Raw genomic sequence first — 17,742 nt, 5'->3', positions numbered from 1 at the left:
TGTATTTATTTTTTTATGGATTTGCCTAAACATTACATATAAGTGGAATAAAAAAACATGTAATTCTCTGTGACTGGCTTATTAGCATAATTTTAAAAGTTCATTTGTAATGTAGCATATATTAGTACTTCATTCCTTTTTATTGCCAAATGGTGCCATTGTACGGATAGACTATATTTTAGTTTCATTCATCAATTTATGGACATTGGGTTTTTCCCCCCCAATTTGGGAGTGATTCTGAATAAGAATGCTATGAACATTTACTTGAATTGTCAAATTTATTGACAAAACATTGTTTATAGTATTTATGCATTATTATTTTATTATCTATAGAAGATGCAGTAATACCACATCTCCCACTTTATTTATATAGCTAATTTGAGTCTTTTCTATCATTCTCTTTTTCCTGATCACTGTGCCTAGTGATTCATCAATTTTGTTGAACTTCTTGAATAACCATGTTTTAATTTCACTGTCTTCTGAACTGTTTTTCTCTTTTCCATTTACCTGATCCCTTTTATTTTTCTGCATTTTCTAGTTGTTTAAGACAGGAGGATAAATCCAGTCCCTGACACTTGTGGTAACTGTTCATTGCTTTAGGTACAGGTTCAGTTGTTATAGGACCAAGAATGAATAGAACAGGGATGCCTAGGAAGGCAAATTCTCAAGGAAGAGGGAGACAACTCAAGATTTAAAAGTGGGTGGTAGGACAGTCTCTTTCTGAAATAAAAACAAGAAAGATAAAAACTGATATAACAAAAAAGTAAGGTTAAGTCTGAAGATCAGAGAAAAGGGATGGCAAGGAGTCTTAGAAACAAAGAGGCAGGTGGGAAGTCTTCCTCCCTCTCTTCCTGACTGTCCTAAGGGTCAGATAAGGTAGCGTTGGAAAGTGAGACTCAGGAAGCTGGTATGTTGGGGAGACCAGAGCCCAGACATGAGTACCTGGGGCAGTTTGCTCTGTGAGCATTTCTTGCGATGAGACTCTATTTTGATCCCAAATTCCTATCTAAGCAGTTTATCTGCTAGCAACATTTCAGATTCGAATCTTTTAATAAAAATTTAAACAAATGTTAAGAGATGCTTCCTGGAATGAAGCACATTCAATGTTGTCAACCAGCACAGTCAGGTGCAGCATAGTCTCCCTGTACCATAGATAAACTCCAGGGCAGCTTAGTGACAGGGCCTTCTGGGAAGGTCTGGGGTGCGTTCCAGGTACACCTCTTAAACGTGCACATGGCTCCCCTCTATTCTGTCTCTAAATGCTGAAGATTTATTAAAGCAAAGCAACACACTGCCAAACAGATATTATTAGAAACATTTTAATTTAAATTCAGACAATAGAAAGGTATCACAGAAAAAACATTACAGAAACTTGCAACAGCAGAATGCATCTTGGAAATTTATCAGCAAATTTGAAAAGAAGAAAAGGTAATCCTGATCTTACCAAGCAATTTGTCAGTCCTTAATGGGATAATGATGAATTCAGCAAACAAAAAAACAAAAAACCCTTGCTGGTGTTTTTTGAACAGAAAGTAGATTAATAATTCAATCTACCAAACTGGTATGTACAAAAACCTTCTGAAGTGAGATGGTCTAGCGGCATTTCCCAACATTTGAGATATAACTTGGGGAATTAAAATAACAACAAAAGACCTTATACCAAATAGGTATAACCTGGATCTCAACCCATAGATACTGTTTGTGATTTGATAGGAAATGGGTGATCCTGTCTGGCCACCTCCACACCCCCAACACACACACTCCATCCTGGGGCCACCAGTGTCCCTACAGGCCCTCACCTGAAATAAAATGCCCCAGGTCCTGTAGCTTGGGGTGGAGGCTGAGCCCTTTCTGAATTGAGGTGGATGGGGCAGCAGGTTTAGCATAGGGATGTAAAAATTTTTTAAACTTTGGCAATTTAAATGTACAAATTGATTGTCGCTTTTATAAGGAGGTATCATCCTGCCTCTTGAAAAAATATTCTTATTTGAGTTCCCTCTAAAGCTTCTGGAGGGCAAACTCCTATAAAAGAGAGGTAGACTAAAACCTCTTACCTGTAATAATGGTCAATTTACCATTTTTCACCTTCCCCTATTTAAAAAGCATATAAAATGTCAATCTATCATTGACAAATAAGTTGAAGATATTGCTGGTAATGGAGGTTTGGAAACAACTTTGTTAATTTATTTAAAAAATTGGGCTTCTATATATTCACTTCCTTTACAGTATGTTATAAATCAGACCTCTGAGAAAGTACTAGAAAATGCAAACTCTAGTACTTCCAACTTTAATACCCTTATGAAAGTACTAAAATCAGTAACAAAGGGCTGGAGGTGTGTGGCTCAGTGGGAGAGCGCTTGCACCTGCCTAGCATGTGCAAGGCCTTGAGTTCCACCCCCAGCAAAACACACACACACACACACACACACACACACACACACACTGTTTATAAAATCTGTAATGAGCCAAGAAGTGAAGGGACTGATGACTTGCAGAGCTGATTTTTTTCTAAAACGTGGTAAGTAGCTATATATTCACTTTTTTATTACAAACTTTAAGTTTAAAAAATAAACAATTCTTAAAAAATAAACAATTCAAGGGTAAATAATGCCATAAAATACTATCCTAAAAACTCAAAAACTCACAATCCTCTTTTAAAGAAACAGATTTCCTTTATGCCTACAATGATGTTGCTAACTGTAACACATTATTGTCCTATTTCAAAGATGTTTTAAAAACAGATATCAGGCTTAGAAATTAAGAGTTAACGCATAACTGAAAGAGCTCATGATGTTCGTATAAAAGGAATTTTAATAGCTTTTGATAATTCACTAGTTTAGGCTTATCTTCATAATTTTAGTTGACATTTTAAGGGGAGTAGAAAGGAGGAAATTAGAGAAGAATTTTAAAATAAAAATATGCTGGGTGCTATGGTACACACTTGTAATCCCAATGAGTTGGGAAGCTGAAGCAGGAGTATGGCAAGTCTGAGACTCTGAAATTTAGTGAGACTGTGGCTCAAAATAAAAAATAAAAAGGGCTGGGGACATATCTTAGTGATAGAGTACCCCTGGGTTCAATCCCCAGTATCCCACTCCCCCAAAAAAATAGAGAGGTGAAGAGACTCCAGTTATGTAGTTCCTTGTCTGGTTATAGAAAGAGTTTTTCATAGATGTATACGTATAAATTATTCATCTATCCAAACCTCAGTGGAGTAAAAGAAACTACCTTGTAAGTCAGGAGGAATCTTAGCACTATGATCATAGAAATACTTAACTCCCAATAAAATGTCATAAACCTGCCTTGGCATTGCTTAGGGTGGGAACAGTGATGAACCAAGGAGGTCATCACTGTTCCCATTCTGGGTCTACTAAGAGGTCTAGTTGGCGAGTTGTGCCCTTTTAATACAATCATGGACTGTCCTGCCACAAAGCCTTCAACTAGCAGTTAGCAAAGCATCCAGTGTGTGCCCAGAACTAATTTGTTGCTAAGAAGACACAGATGGGTTTTTCTTCTAAAAGCTTAGCATAGGGTTGAAAATACACATATTGTTTCTTAAACATTAAAAATTCTAAGTACTATGTTGATATTAACCTAGTCTTTTCTTAGGTTTGTATCCTTTCCAAGAAAAGCAGGTTAATTTGGGCTTGTTACAGTTACAGATAAACAACATACTCAAACACAAAACCCCAGCAATAGAGTGACTGGCAGCTACTAAAGTTGGTTCAGCCAATCACATTAAACTGCTTGGGGTGAGGCACTAAATAAATGCTATATTCTAACACGTAAGAGAAGAAATCAGCTTAGAACACCTAGACCCTGTTTCGTTACATTTTGTTAAAGTTTAAATTTCTTACACTAAGTCTTATTTTAAAAGATTATAGTTCTGTAATGCTTATATATTCTACTTGAGTTAATTTTTAACATATAAAGTACTGCCACATCATTGTTAGTAACACAATTACTCTTCATGTAATATGAGATTCACAGAAAGCCTGAATACTGCAGGCTGCAGGGCCCAACAGTGGACTGCTTGATTGCAGACCTGCCCTCTGAGGCAAGCCTGACGCAGGGAAAACCTCTCCACTCCACTATGACATTCTATGTTACACACTTGGGAAGGTTCTGACAGCCTCTCCAAGAACTCTCAACCACATGTCTAGGAGCTTCCTGTCTTCTAGTCACCATTAAGCAGAAGAAAAGAGAGTTACCATTATCAAGCAAGTGGTCACTCAGGCATGTGGTACCACATGCCTGCAGAAATACATACTAAAGGGTCAAAGATAATGTACCTTGTTTCTAAGAACAAATGGCTTTCACACCAAATGAGCTGGCCACTTTGTCCACATTCATTATGACTTAAGCAAACAGCTATACAATACGGACTGTCACAGCGTTTTAACCCTCCATCAACATCCAGCCTAAATAAAATGGAAAGGAATGTCAGATCTTGAACAGACTTCAAGACTACACAGCTCCACAATGGGAAGTCCTGTGTCTGTCTGATACACCAGTATTTAAGGAAACAGCTCACTGTCTGGGTTAATATTCCAAAAGAGCTTCTCAGGCAACTCTGTTGTAGAAGCTGCAGTGTACATCACCTCAAACTTCATAAAATTGGTAAGCCACACAAATCCCATCATGCTATTTTGGAATCTGTACAACTTAATACTACCTGAATTGGGAGCAAAACAATTATATTTGGTGACGGTCACAAAGCAATTTTATATTTACAAATACTTTACAAAAATAATTAACTCCCTCCCTTCATTAGACCTGTGATAAGTCAAAATTATCCTAATTTCACAGATAAGAAAGGAAACCTTGAGATAAACTGCATAGAAATAAATTCAGAACAAGAATATGAATTCATTGTCCTTAACTCCCAGCCCTTGAGAGTCCTCTCCCTGCTCCCTCTCCTTCTCTCTACTTAATTCAGCCCACACAAGATTTCTTTACTAATCAATTATTCTTTTGCCCTTGAAATAAGTATGACTAGCAAACAAAACTACAATTGAGAGTCTGTGACAAGTGAAGAGACAAATGGAACCTCCACACATTTCGTTACACTGTCACTAACACTGGGGCTTTGCACTCAGCAGAGGCACAGCACATCCACTCAGAAACAGACCCGCGGCAGAGGCGTGTGGAACCTCTCGTTTCCTAAGTTCAGAACTGAGATATGAGAAAGTAGTTGCTAAATCTAAGTTATAATAATCTTTTGGTGTCCCAGTCCCACACCTTGGCATATCCCACTTGATTTAATATTAAATTAACAGGTTCACAATTTCTGTGAAAACCAGTACCAACAGTCAAGTGGCACCCCAACTGAGCCACCTCTCCAGAAACTTCAGACACAGGGACGCTTGTGATCTCTAAATGTGTGGCTTCTAAGAACACAGTTTACTTTTAGTGTGTCTGTGTAAATAAAATTCCGTGGGTTCTAAGACACCAGTCCACCTTAAAGAAGAGCTTGTTCACTGGGAAACTGCAACTTCTTAAATTTTTTGTGAGACAATAGAAAAAGAAAGAACTTAAAAGAATCTGTTGACAGGATCTGACAGATACCCCTAAGCTAATGCTATCTCACTAAAATCTGTATGATAACAACAATCATTATTTTAAATGCAAATAAAACACTTTCACATGAATGCACTGCTAGATTTGAAACTAAGTCCCACTCTCCCTGCAAAATTGTCTCCAAGACATTCATTGGCATAGTGAAGTTTCAAGAATACTGAATAAATGAACATTACACAATTTGCACTAATGACTTTTAAACCGTACTTTTAATTTATTTTCAAATATCTCTTTTAGTAGTAAAAGATTTTCTGAGCAGGGCATAGTAACACATACCTGTAATCCCAGCTGCTTGGGAGACTGAGGCAAGAGGATCACAAGTTTGAGGACAATATCAGCCATTCTGTGAAACCCTGTCTCAAAATAAAATTCAGATCTAGGGCTATAGCTCAGTGGTACAGCACTTGCTTAGGATGTGCAAGGTCCTGGGATTTTCAATCCTTAGAACAGATAAATAAATAAATATATAACTAAAAAAGTAAATGGAAACTGTTAAAACTTTGGATCCTATTTTGATCTTTTACAGTCAGATTATCTTTTTTGTATAGAATTTAAAATGTAAACATCATTACTTAACACAATGATAAAATACATGAACTAAACATTTGCCCTGATAAGAGAGTAAATTATACTACTCTGGAGTATTTTTAATCAGTTTTATCTACTTTTTTCAATTAACAATGATTTTTGTTTGGACAATAAATCAGAAAATACTTTCTATGGTGGCTTTCAACCACACTTTTTAGACCTAAAATGTTACCTAGGGCCATTTTAAGCAACAAATGCCACCAAAGTATGAACAGCAAGAATTCCCATTTTCACAAGTAACCGTCCTTCCATTGAGAACACAGTGACCCCCTCAGGTGGCAGAGTTCTTGTCCATGTAACTGCAACACCATTGTACCAGAACTCAAAGTACGAAAAAGAAAGACATGATCAGAAAGGCTATGCATTATAATCCAACCATATGCTATCTGGGTGTCAGGTTTCACAGAGATATTCTGCTGTGTGTTTTCAAAATCACTTCTCAAGGGTAGATATTTTCATCCAAGGACCAATTTTATTATCTACTTCCATTATCCTTTATAATGAAATACTCATTTTCAAGTTGCTTACTGGAGATGTTATCAGCAAACATTGCCATATGCCTGCAGTTCAAGATATGAACATCAGCATGATACTTTGTTATAAATTATAAATGAATGAAACAAATAGAGTTGCATTATTTTACATACTGCAATAAATACATGGGAATGAATACAAGTTATTTTTCACGAAATACAATTGCTGATCAATTTAGATTTCGAAACCATGAGGTTTCTAAAACACTAGGTAATTCCGTCTGTTACATAACACCAGTCAGGTGAGATCTGAAAGAGATTCTTTATTGGTGGCCATACACAGTTGACGATACCTGCAATCTCTGTGTTCTCATGCTCAGGAAAAAAATATAGAACCTAGACATTTAAAACATTGTCAATGTAATAATCACCATAGACTCACTGGATCTGTTAAAATTTTGTTAAAAATCTTCAAAGTCATGATGAACCCAGTTATTGCAGCAACTTCATTTGAAAAAGTAATATAAATTATGCCACTAAAGACAAAAACATTGAAATATATCATCACAATGTAACACAGAAGTAACTCATAATCATTGAATATGAAAAATTAAATTTAAAAAGTTATGTAGGAGAATTGGAAATTTTCCACTTTACCAAAACATTCTATTTATGTACCTCCAACTTCTATTATACAGTATACAATAAAATACTTTTAAAATATGACATTTAAATGTTTCATTTACACAAATAATATTGCCAATACTAATAAAAGTGATGCCCTTGAACATGAACTGCTCTGCTAATTATGATTTTTACGTTTTCTTTACTTCATTTTACATTTTAATTAGCATACTAATCAATTCTGTGCTGACAAATAGAGAAGGTCCTAGTCAAAATACTGTTTCTCAAAAGTAATGTATATCATATTGCTTAAAACTAAACAACCATATAAAAGTGGTAATCGTGGATCTAAACATTGATTACGAAAGACAACTGGCATATATTCAGGCAGAGTGTTGAGTTCATGATGGTTTATTTACAATAAAAGTACTTTTATTGACGCTAACATGATATATAAGTTTCTATGTCAATTACTACGGTCTCTTAAAGTTATAAAAATATCATATAAAATACCACAGGCTTTAGAGGATATAACTTCATGTGGTTCTGATACTAGCAGCTGAAAAGTGTTTATAATTTAAAAATAAATAAACTATAGAGGTAAACCAATTACAAAACAGCAGAGGATTGCAACAGTCACAGAGTGAAAGAGCTGCTGAATTACACAATAGCTAACAAAATGGTGAGGCCGTCGGGTCAAAAGTTTTAAAAACCTCCTTTAGAGATCTGTCATCTGTTTCCCTACTGGGCTCACTGTCTGGAGTCGGGCTGCCCTGGCCTGGTTGCCTCACCTGCCTTGGATCGCTGTACGGGGGTCTAATCAAGCCCGCCAAGGCCTGAATAGGAAGACTATGCACTGCTGGGACCTGAACCTTCCCAGAGCTCCTGAGAACATCTGCTTGTGTGTCAGCCGGCCCAGCGACAGTGACTTCCACATTTGGAGTGGTTTTCGGTGCCAGGACTGCTTCTCCAGGAGGCTCTATTTTGTCATTATTTTTTAAACCACCACTTCTTTTTTGGTTCTCTGCATTTTCTCCTAAAGAAGCTGTGGCTAGCTCTGATGTAGGTGATGAACCCTGCTCCCTGGGGTCATACAAACTAATACCACTGAGGACAGAACTTGGAGTTCCCAGTGGAAGGCCTGTTGAAGAGGAGAGCTTAGGGGCATATGGATGCAGAGCCCCAGGACTAGGGCTGCTAGTGACTGCCCCTGAGGGCTGTGATGAACCAGGGCTCGATCTAGCTAACTGAGGGGCATTCTTTGATGTATGTGATTCCTTCATACCTACTTGATGAGACTCGGTACTGGGCAGTCTGTGAAGTCTGGGATCGAAATTTTTTTGCAGCCTAGGATCTCCTAATTTACTTCCTGAACTGTGCAAGTCTCCAAATTGTTCTAAGTAGCCTTCTCTATTTGTTGGATTACTTTTGGCTTTGGTTGTTAATTTTGGATCCATGGACAGTGGGTTTTGCTGAAGATCACCTTTTGTGTTCCATAGCCTATGGAGCCTCTGGTCAGCTATAAGAGGGGGAAGAGGTAAGTTGATTGAAGACACTGGATCAGGCTTAGGTAAAGGTACTGGAAGCAAGTCTTCTGGAGCCCACACGATGTGCTTTGCGAAGTTGGGTTTGGTTAGGATAATGTCCATTTTGATGTGACTGAACTGTCTCAATTGTGACCTTGGATCCTGCAATATTACACCAGGTGAAGAATCCAAAGGTATTAAGAAAGCTTTTTCTCTCAATTCTCTTTCTGTATCTTCTTCATCGTCATCTCCTCGTTTTTGTTTGATATTAGCACCAGCATTTGCATGATGTAAATCAAACTTGGCTCCACCAACAGAAGAGCCTGTGTGACCACTTCCGTTCCCTCTTAGTTTCCTGGGATCCCATGCAAGTCTAAGATCCACTGGGACAGACTCAGAAGACTTTCTAGCATCTTGTCTTGGGATGTTCCTGAGTCTAGGATCAACCACTTGACTTCCTTTATTTTTCTCTTTAGCAAGTCTCGGGTCAGTAGGAGGGCTGAGTTCTGAGGAAGGTTGTTGCTGGCTCCTTAATGTTTCTGTTTGTTTCTGTAACGTTCTCAGTATTGACTTGACACTGCTTCCTTCTTCCTCTTCACTGCTGGAATACCAGTTACCTGTATCATCTAAATGTAGACAAAAACTTATTGTAAAGAACGAAGCATTCAATTTGGCCTTAGAATAAATAAATACATACTGATTTTGAAACAAGTGTAGTCTAACTTCAAGAAAATCCATGATAGGGGCTGGGGTTATGGCTCAGTGGTAGAGTGCTCACCTCGCACGTGCAAGGCCCTAGTTTTGATCCTCAGCACCACATAAAAATAATTAAATAAATAAAAGGTATTGTGTCCAACTACAACTACAAAAAAAATAAATATTAAAAAAGAAAAAGAAAATCCATGATAGAAATGCCAGGTTTCCATACTGAACAAGATAATGTGGTAAGGAAATTAGCAATCAGGTGTCACACTCTATACAGAAGGAGCTGAGACATTGAAAAAAAGTATACCATCCTCCCACTCAGAGAAAAGTCAGGACCTTTCATTCTAACTGGCCAAAGGAAACTCACAAGTGTGTGGCAGGATTGGGAGGGGGAGGAAAATACTCTGGGAAAGGCTTTCTAAAATGTCTTGGCTTTCTTCAAGCTATCCCTGAGCTTCATATCTCTGAATTTAACAAGATAACAAGGGACTGGAAATAAAACAAATCACTGATAATGATGGTTAAGGGAGCAATGAAAACTGAGCAAATGAGGGACAGGGTGGAGATTCTATTCATACTTTATTATACTTTCAGATTTGACCAAAGCAATATATTAGCTTTTTAAACATTAAATTAAAAACAACAAAAAAAACTTACGTCCTAAAAAACTGTACACTTTAACTTTATGAAAACACTTTGGTACTATTCTTCAAGCCAATGGAAACAGGGTGTGGAAGATGCAGTTTTTAGAAGCCTGGCTGTTAGAGGTATGCTCGCTAGCAGAGTAGTAAGGGGTTATAAGCTGATGCTTCAGGAGAGTGGTCTTCTTTCCTCTGGAATGAAGGCTTACACAGGATGGTTTTGAACTGGCCACAGAGAATCTACTCTTCACACCCCAGTCAAAACATAGCATATATGCACACATTATCTATAGTTAATACATATATATAATATATCTATAAGGGGATTAGATAAATCAGTCTTAGAACATCTTGGGTCAGTAGACTATCATAGATATTTTCACCTTTACCTACTATATAAAACTTGATAGTGTTATGGGATTAGTTGAACAGAGAAGTTTTTACCAAAAAAAAGCATTAGTATTTAGGATAGGATGTGGTTTAGAAAAATATACATATATACCTATATATGTATGTGTGTGTACATGTACACACACACACACACACACACACACACCACAATGCCAAAAAGTTTTCCTCAGATCTCAGTGTCTGTAAAATCCACTTCTAGACAATAGATTTCTCTTCTCTTCTCTCTAACCTCCAGGAACCCTAGAGTTGGGCTACTGATTCACTTTTACTAGTTGTGGTTATTTTGAATATTTCTATATAGTAACTTCACTCCTCACAATAGTTCTTACTTTTATCCTTATTTTTCATATCAATATATTTCATAAGCATTCTGATGGTCTTTTTTGGAATGAATAAATAGAGTAATACAATGACAGAAGAGTAGATATTGCCCAACAGAAAACAGATATTAAATAGGAATAGAATTAACAGATTTTTGTCAAAAGAGAAAATTAATAAAAGCATTAAGATTTATAAAAACGAATACAAACACAAACGAATCTAGCTATTCAAGATTCTTTCTTTCTTCTTCTGTTTCTTTTTTTTTTTTTGAGGGGTGGGGCAATGGGTATAGGGGCTTGAACCCATAGGTGCTTAAGCACTGAGCCACATCCCCAACCCTTTTTATTTATTTTTTAAATTTTGAGACAGGACCTCACTAAGTTGCTGAGGCTGGCCCTGAATTTGTGATCCTCCTGCCTCAGCCTCCTGAGTAACTAGGATTACAGACCAGCACCACCATGCTCAGTTTAAGATTATTTCTATATGTAGAGCAAAAGATCCTCACAGAACATCACCAATTATATAATGTTATAATATATAATTTTATCATCTATAAGTTTTAATTTTCTTGCTTATTAAAACTTAAAAGTCTTTAAGACTTAATAGAAAGATTACCATTAAAATGGTTATTTTTAGGGCTACAGATGTGGCTCAGTGGTAGAGCACTTGCTTGTTGCCTGGCATGTGTGAGGCTCAGGGTTTGATCCCCCAGAACTAAAAAAAAAAAAAAAATTAATTTGTGTTTGTAGGAGGAGGCTATACACATTTTTTAAAAAATTGTTATTATTTTAAATTAAGTTTTATCACTTAAAGAAGTAAGTTTAAACTGTATAGGAAATTCATGTATTAGGAATCCCTCATTTCTTGTGATATCAGATACTAGGAGAGCTAATGTTACTTTCTTCAAAAATTTCACAAATAATGTTCATATAATAGCTTGGAGTTATCTAACACAAGCTAGTGTTGCCTAATTTACATGGTTATTCATAAATTTAATGTTTAAGAATGGCCAAACATAAATTTTATAATTCATAAAAAGAACTGGATATTTTAAATTTTCCTCATCCTTACTAAATAAACTAATTGCTGTACACTTAACAATGTAAAAAATACTAAGATAAACTTACTGTCTCCATATAATCTTTTTATATTAAAATATTCTTTCTTTATTTTTTTTTTCAGTTTGGTTGGTGATGCTGGGGATTGAAACCAGGCCTCATGAATGCTAGGTGAGCACTCCACCACTGAGCCACATCCCCAGCTCAGTGGTGAAGTGCTTACCTAGTATTTCTTAATAATATAGAAGTATACACTCTATGCCCATAAAAATTTCTCTGATAATTGCATTATTTTGAAGTAGAGCTAGAACTCAAAATCCCCAAACTGGAGGGCACCCTTTTTTTGTTCTATTTCTTTTCTTCCTGAAAAAAGAAAAAGCTTAATTGTTTGTAAATATGATCACCTAGGCCTTGAATCCAGTTTTAAATGTATTCATGACTTCAAGTCAAACCTTTGAAATTAATTATTATTTTAAGGGAAGAGGCACTGGGGACTGAACCCAGGGCACTTTGCCATTAAATTACATCCTCAGCCCTTTTAACTTTTTGAGACACAATCTTGCTAAGTTGCTTAGGGCCTTGCCAAGTTGCTGAAGGTGGCCTTGAACCTGTGATGCCCTTACCTCAGCCTCCAAAGTCGCTGGGATTATAGGTGTGCGTGGCTGCAATTAATTAAAGCATTGAAAGCATTAGTGTCACTGAAACTGCAAGCAGTTCTAAGAAGATGGAGGCTACAAGACAAACTGGAAATATGATAGTTCAGAGGTACTAATTTTCACATTCTAATGTACTCAAATAGGTAAAATGCAATTAAGCTCCTGACACACCTTCTTCCTTGCTTGGTGTCCTGTGAGGGTGGTTGCCGGCTAACTCTTCATCTTCTTGGTATCTCTGAGTAAGTCGGAGGAAAAGAGCTCTCTGTACAGCAGGAAGGAGTCCTGGAGTAGACAGCTGGCCATGGCCTGTCAGGCTGCTGCTGGTGTCATGCCCACTTCCCAGGTTAGGTGAATCCTCAGCAATGGAGGGTTGCTGCTGGGCAAATTCTCCATGCCACATCCCATCTGTAGTCATAACAGGGAAGGGACAGACACTGCATGAACAGACTCCAACTAAGACATTGAAATTCTAATAATCATCACACTGGATTCGCCAGGTATTATGTAACTTTCAAGTATTATTAAAAGTTATCTAAAGTTCTATTATTTCTCCAAAGTTCTACTCTTTGTTGTTTTGGTGCCATGAGAACATATTTTAAGGTTTTAATTTCAACAGTTTCACTTTGCTTTATTTTAAAACATACATTCCTATCAATGTTTTTAACAAAAAATAGAACTTTGAATATTTTAAATTAGAAATGAGTTATTTCAAAAGGTAAACTTACCACCAGAGTTATCAGGAGGCTGAAAATTATGGGCAGCATGCTGTGAATAATAATTGTCATAAAACTCAGCTGGGTTCTGCAGGGACTCATAATTGGTATTGAGCTGCATTTCCCCAGGAATTTGCTGGTATGATGAGCTTGGAGAGCAGTGGTTCTCTCTGGGCACTTTCACAGCATGTCCCGGGAAGCCTGGTGAGTGGTAAGTACCACTCACACTCGATGGTGTCAAGGGTGTATCTGGTTGACTATGAGGACCTACGATTTCAGGTGGGCTCTGTGGCACTGGTAGACCTGAAGGTCCGACACATGGGTGATGTCCAGGTGAGCCTGGGAGCATCACAGGACTATTGTGTCCCTGAGACATGTTAGGTCCAGGACCTGGACTTGACCCAGAACTATAGATATGCTGAGAACATGGGCTGCTTCCCTGAAATTGTGGTCCTGGTGGTGAGGCACTATTATAATATGCTGGTGGTCTGTAGAGAGAAAAAAAAATATGTTTCTTAGTTCAAACAAAAGAGACAAATAAGAATAACCCACTCCTAAATAGATACCAGGTATGATTTCCTATATCCAAATAGAATAACATGTGTTTAAGAAACAACTTGTTCTATATCATCTGTTAAATGGAAACTCTACTTCTGTCTCTTGTTTTCCTTTTAGCTCAGTTTTTTAAATTGTTGCTTACAACTGGCTGTTCTAAAGCCTACTCATTAATACAGATATTTTGGAAAACACAGAAAGTACAAAGATAAATAAGAATCACTTCTAAAATCCCATCATCCAGAGATAAAATTTTTGATCAATTCTGTCCTACTCCTTTTTCTAAGTATATGTACACTTTTCTTATAAAAAAATTAGAATTGTACTAATATGTACAACTTTTTATTATAATTTCCAATGAGTTATTGCTGGCATATACAAAGACTTCGAGAAGTCTCTGAATGTTTTGTTTCTTTCTGGAAATTTTGCTAATTTATTATTTCTTTTCCTTTTTTTTTTTTTTTGGCATCAGAGATTGGATCCAGAGGTGCTTAACTACTGAGCCATATCCCCAACACTTTTTAATATTTTATTTAGAGACAGGGTCTCACTGACTTGCTTAGGGCCTCACTAAGTTGCTGAGGCTGAATGAACTCATAATCCTCCTGCTTCAGCCTCCCGAGACGCTAGTATTACAGGTGTGTGCCACCGTGCTCAGTTTCTAATTTACTATTTCTAATAGTTTTGTCAGTGAAATCCTTAGGGCTTATTAAAGGAAACTGCCTTTAATGAATCTGCCTCTCCACTTCTAATCATTATACTTATAAAATCTTTCTATTATTGCCTGGATTTGTTACATAATATTAGCAAAACAGTAGACCTGCTTGTCTTCTTAACTTTAATAGAAATAGCTTTAATGGGTTACATTAGTTGTGATGTTTACTCATCTACTGAAACCTCATTGCTTTCCTGGGTATTCAGGGTTAAAAAACTAACCAATAAGGGGACTTATAGCCCTTACAGTGCACAGACACTAAGGGATGGGCAGCAGAGTTGGAATAGTATTGTTAAAAAATGGAATTCTAGATCCAGCTTACTCAGAGGTTTTCCTTTAATAGCCTAAGAAATTACATTTCAAAAATAACCAAACATACTGGGGACATATTATCCACTATTTGAAAATATTCTCAATAAAAATGTAGGCTCATAATCTGGCAGGAGGAATGCCAATCCATCCACCTGGCAATGTCCTTCCAAGATTACTATGTTGACAGGTTTCTGAAATTCTGCAAAGATTCTGTTTTGAGTGTCTGGTGTTTGAGAAACAATTTGTGCTCAAACTATATGCACAGTGGTAGAGTGCTACCTAGTATTTGTGAGGCCCTGGGTTGCATCCCCAGGGAGCGCACACACGAGCACACACACACATTCTTAAAGGTGGGGGGGACAAAGAGCAAGAGGAAGCAGCAATCTGAGTGCATGCCAGATATCTGTTATCTCTACCTAATGTTAACTAGACAATTCATTTGAAATGCAATTTAGTATCTTAAAGTAAATATTTAGGGGGAATATTTCTGCCATTTGCAAAGTTTTAACTTACTTCTTCCCAATTTTATGTGCTAAATCCACAGTTGGTTTTACAACTATTTCAAAAAGAGATGGAATTTTTTTGAAATCATCAGAGAGATCTGTCTGAAAATCGTCTTCAGGATCAGAAAAAGGAAAATGCTCTGGTGGAGTTGGCAAAAGCCCAACTCCAGGAGGTGGTTTGGGAAGAGGAGTTATGCCACGCTTTCTAAGTTCTTCTAATTCTCGTTCATCTTCATTTATAAGTTCTTCATCCATATTCAACACCTAAAAATAATTGGTAAAGATTACTATCTCAAAATAAGCTTTCTTTCTCACATTAAAAATTGTGAAAACTTTAGTTAACTAGTTTAGAAATAGAATAATATAATATTAAAGCTGAAATGGGTCAGCTTTAACTAATATAACCCATTAAAGCTATTTCTATTCAAGTTAAGAAGACAATATTATTTTCAATAAATGGAATGAGGTAACCAGGTGCAGTTGTGCATACCTGAAATCTCACTGACTCAAGGAAGCTAAGGTCAGAGAATTCCAAGTTTGAGGCCAGTCTCCAAATTTAGCAAGGCTCTGAGCAATTTAGCAAGAACTGCCTCAAAATGAAAAAACTAAGAGGACGAGGGATGTAGCTCTTCAGTAAAGTGCCCCTGGGTTTAATCCCTAGCACCACTCTTTCCCCCACTGAAAACAAAACAGAAAAACAGAATGAGGTTCAAAGAGGTAAACGATGCTGCTCAAAGTAAATGAGTTTGTTTTTTTGTTTGTTTGTTTCATTTGTGGCACTAGGGATTGAATCCAGGGCCTTGTGCATGAGAAGCAAGCACTCTATGTACTGAGCTATATCCCTAGCCTGTAAACAAGATTTTTGATGCAGAACAAAGAGCAAAATTTCCTAATTCCTAATACAATAATTCAGCTTTTCTAACATACAATATTAATAGAATAAAACATCAAATAGCAAATCCTCTATATCTTATCAGAATTCCATAAAATATACTTTATAAAATGTGATCTCAGTAAAATTAATCTGTAGAGAAATGTAACAAATACTCAAGGTAAAAAAAAATGCTACTCACTTTATCCAAAAGTTTCTTTGTTTCTTTTGTCAAATCATCATGGGAAAATTTACAGTTGTCTCCTTGATAACATTTTGCTCCACTATGATAAAACTTGCATGGGAATTCATGTAAACAAAAAAATTAAGGAACAGACAGAAGTAAATCAAGGTCTAATTTTTTTAAACCAAAAATGTAACTGTTATATATAAGATGATTAAGTTCTAAAGATTTGCTATAAAACAATGTGCTAATAGCCAACAATACTGTATTTTATCTTTTTAAAAATTTGCTGAGAGAATAGATTTCATATTTAATATTTTTAAAAAATATTTATTTTTAGTTGTAGTTGGACACAATACCTTTATTTTATTTCTTTTTATGTGGCGCCGAGGATCGAATTCAGGGCCTTGCTTGTGCTAGGCAAGTGTTCTACCGCTGAGCCACAACCCCAGCCCAGAGTTAGCATTCTAACTACAATAAAAAAAAAAAACTGTGCCAAATCAATAGGACTGTATGGTATATGATGCTGAAGCTTCTATAACTACATAGATAATTATTGCTTATTTTAATATTAATATTTTCATTATGTAAAAATATTTTAAAAGCTTTAAGTCTATTATTCTATTAAAAATAGAAATCACTTTTTGAAAGGAAAAAATTATAATGGTTGTATCAAATATGACAGTATTATAATTGTGTAGGTCCTGCTACTTTCTACAATAAAATTTACAGCATATATAAATTTTATATCAAGAATTTATATCTATGATGAAAATAATGAGGGTTTATATGTCATTTAAAAGCAAATATATCCAATACTTATCATACTTAAGTTTCTGGAGACAAACTTCTAAGAAACTATTAAATTTGGAAGAAAACTGAAAGTATACCATTTTGGGGTGGCGTAGGCCCATAGAATACCCATTACTGCAATCATATTAACATAGTCAAGGGAGAAAAAAAATCATATGATCATCCTGGAGCATGCAAAAGACAACTGATAAAATTCAAACTCCTAGCTTGGGATGTAGCTTCGAAGTAGAGTACTTTCCTAACGTGCACAAGGCTCTGGGTTCAATCCCCAGTACCATGAAGAAAAAAAAAATTCAAAATTCTTTTTTTTGTTTGTTTATTGTTTTTCTTTTTCTTTTCTTTTTATAAAAAACTCTTGGTAATGTAAGAATTTACTTCCTTGATATTTAAAAAATCAATCTTAAAATTATAGCTACAAGCCATTCAAAGGACATTATCCTCAAAACATGTCTTCCATAATCACTATAACCTAACTTTATTCTGAAAGTGTAGA

At 36.2% G+C, this 17,742-nt stretch overlaps 1 protein-coding gene across 1 annotated transcript in view; it reads right to left on the bottom strand.

Annotated features, from left to right (window-relative positions):
• Nucleotides 1-1,451: 1,451 nt before the first annotated feature.
• The window catches only part of ZC3H6 (zinc finger CCCH-type containing 6), a 72,694-nt gene continuing 56,403 nt past the window's right edge, over nucleotides 1,452-17,742 (bottom strand). Inside the window, exons 8-12 of the mRNA XM_081264038.1 lie at nucleotides 16,455-16,564; nucleotides 15,392-15,645; nucleotides 13,309-13,784; nucleotides 12,755-12,988; nucleotides 1,452-9,417 (exon numbers count right to left, since the gene is read on the bottom strand). Of these exons, the coding sequence (XP_081120164.1) occupies nucleotides 7,937-9,417; nucleotides 12,755-12,988; nucleotides 13,309-13,784; nucleotides 15,392-15,645; nucleotides 16,455-16,564 (2,555 nt within the window). The 3' untranslated portion in view covers nucleotides 1,452-7,936. The remainder of the gene's footprint in view (nucleotides 9,418-12,754; nucleotides 12,989-13,308; nucleotides 13,785-15,391; nucleotides 15,646-16,454; nucleotides 16,565-17,742) is intronic.

This window comes from Spermophilus citellus (genome assembly GCF_964194105.1).
Source record: "Spermophilus citellus genome assembly, chromosome: 13".
Lineage (NCBI taxonomy): Eukaryota > Metazoa > Chordata > Mammalia > Rodentia > Sciuridae > Spermophilus > Spermophilus citellus.
The sequence above is the reverse complement of the archived record's forward strand: the minus strand, read 5'-3'. Positions and strand labels throughout refer to the sequence as shown.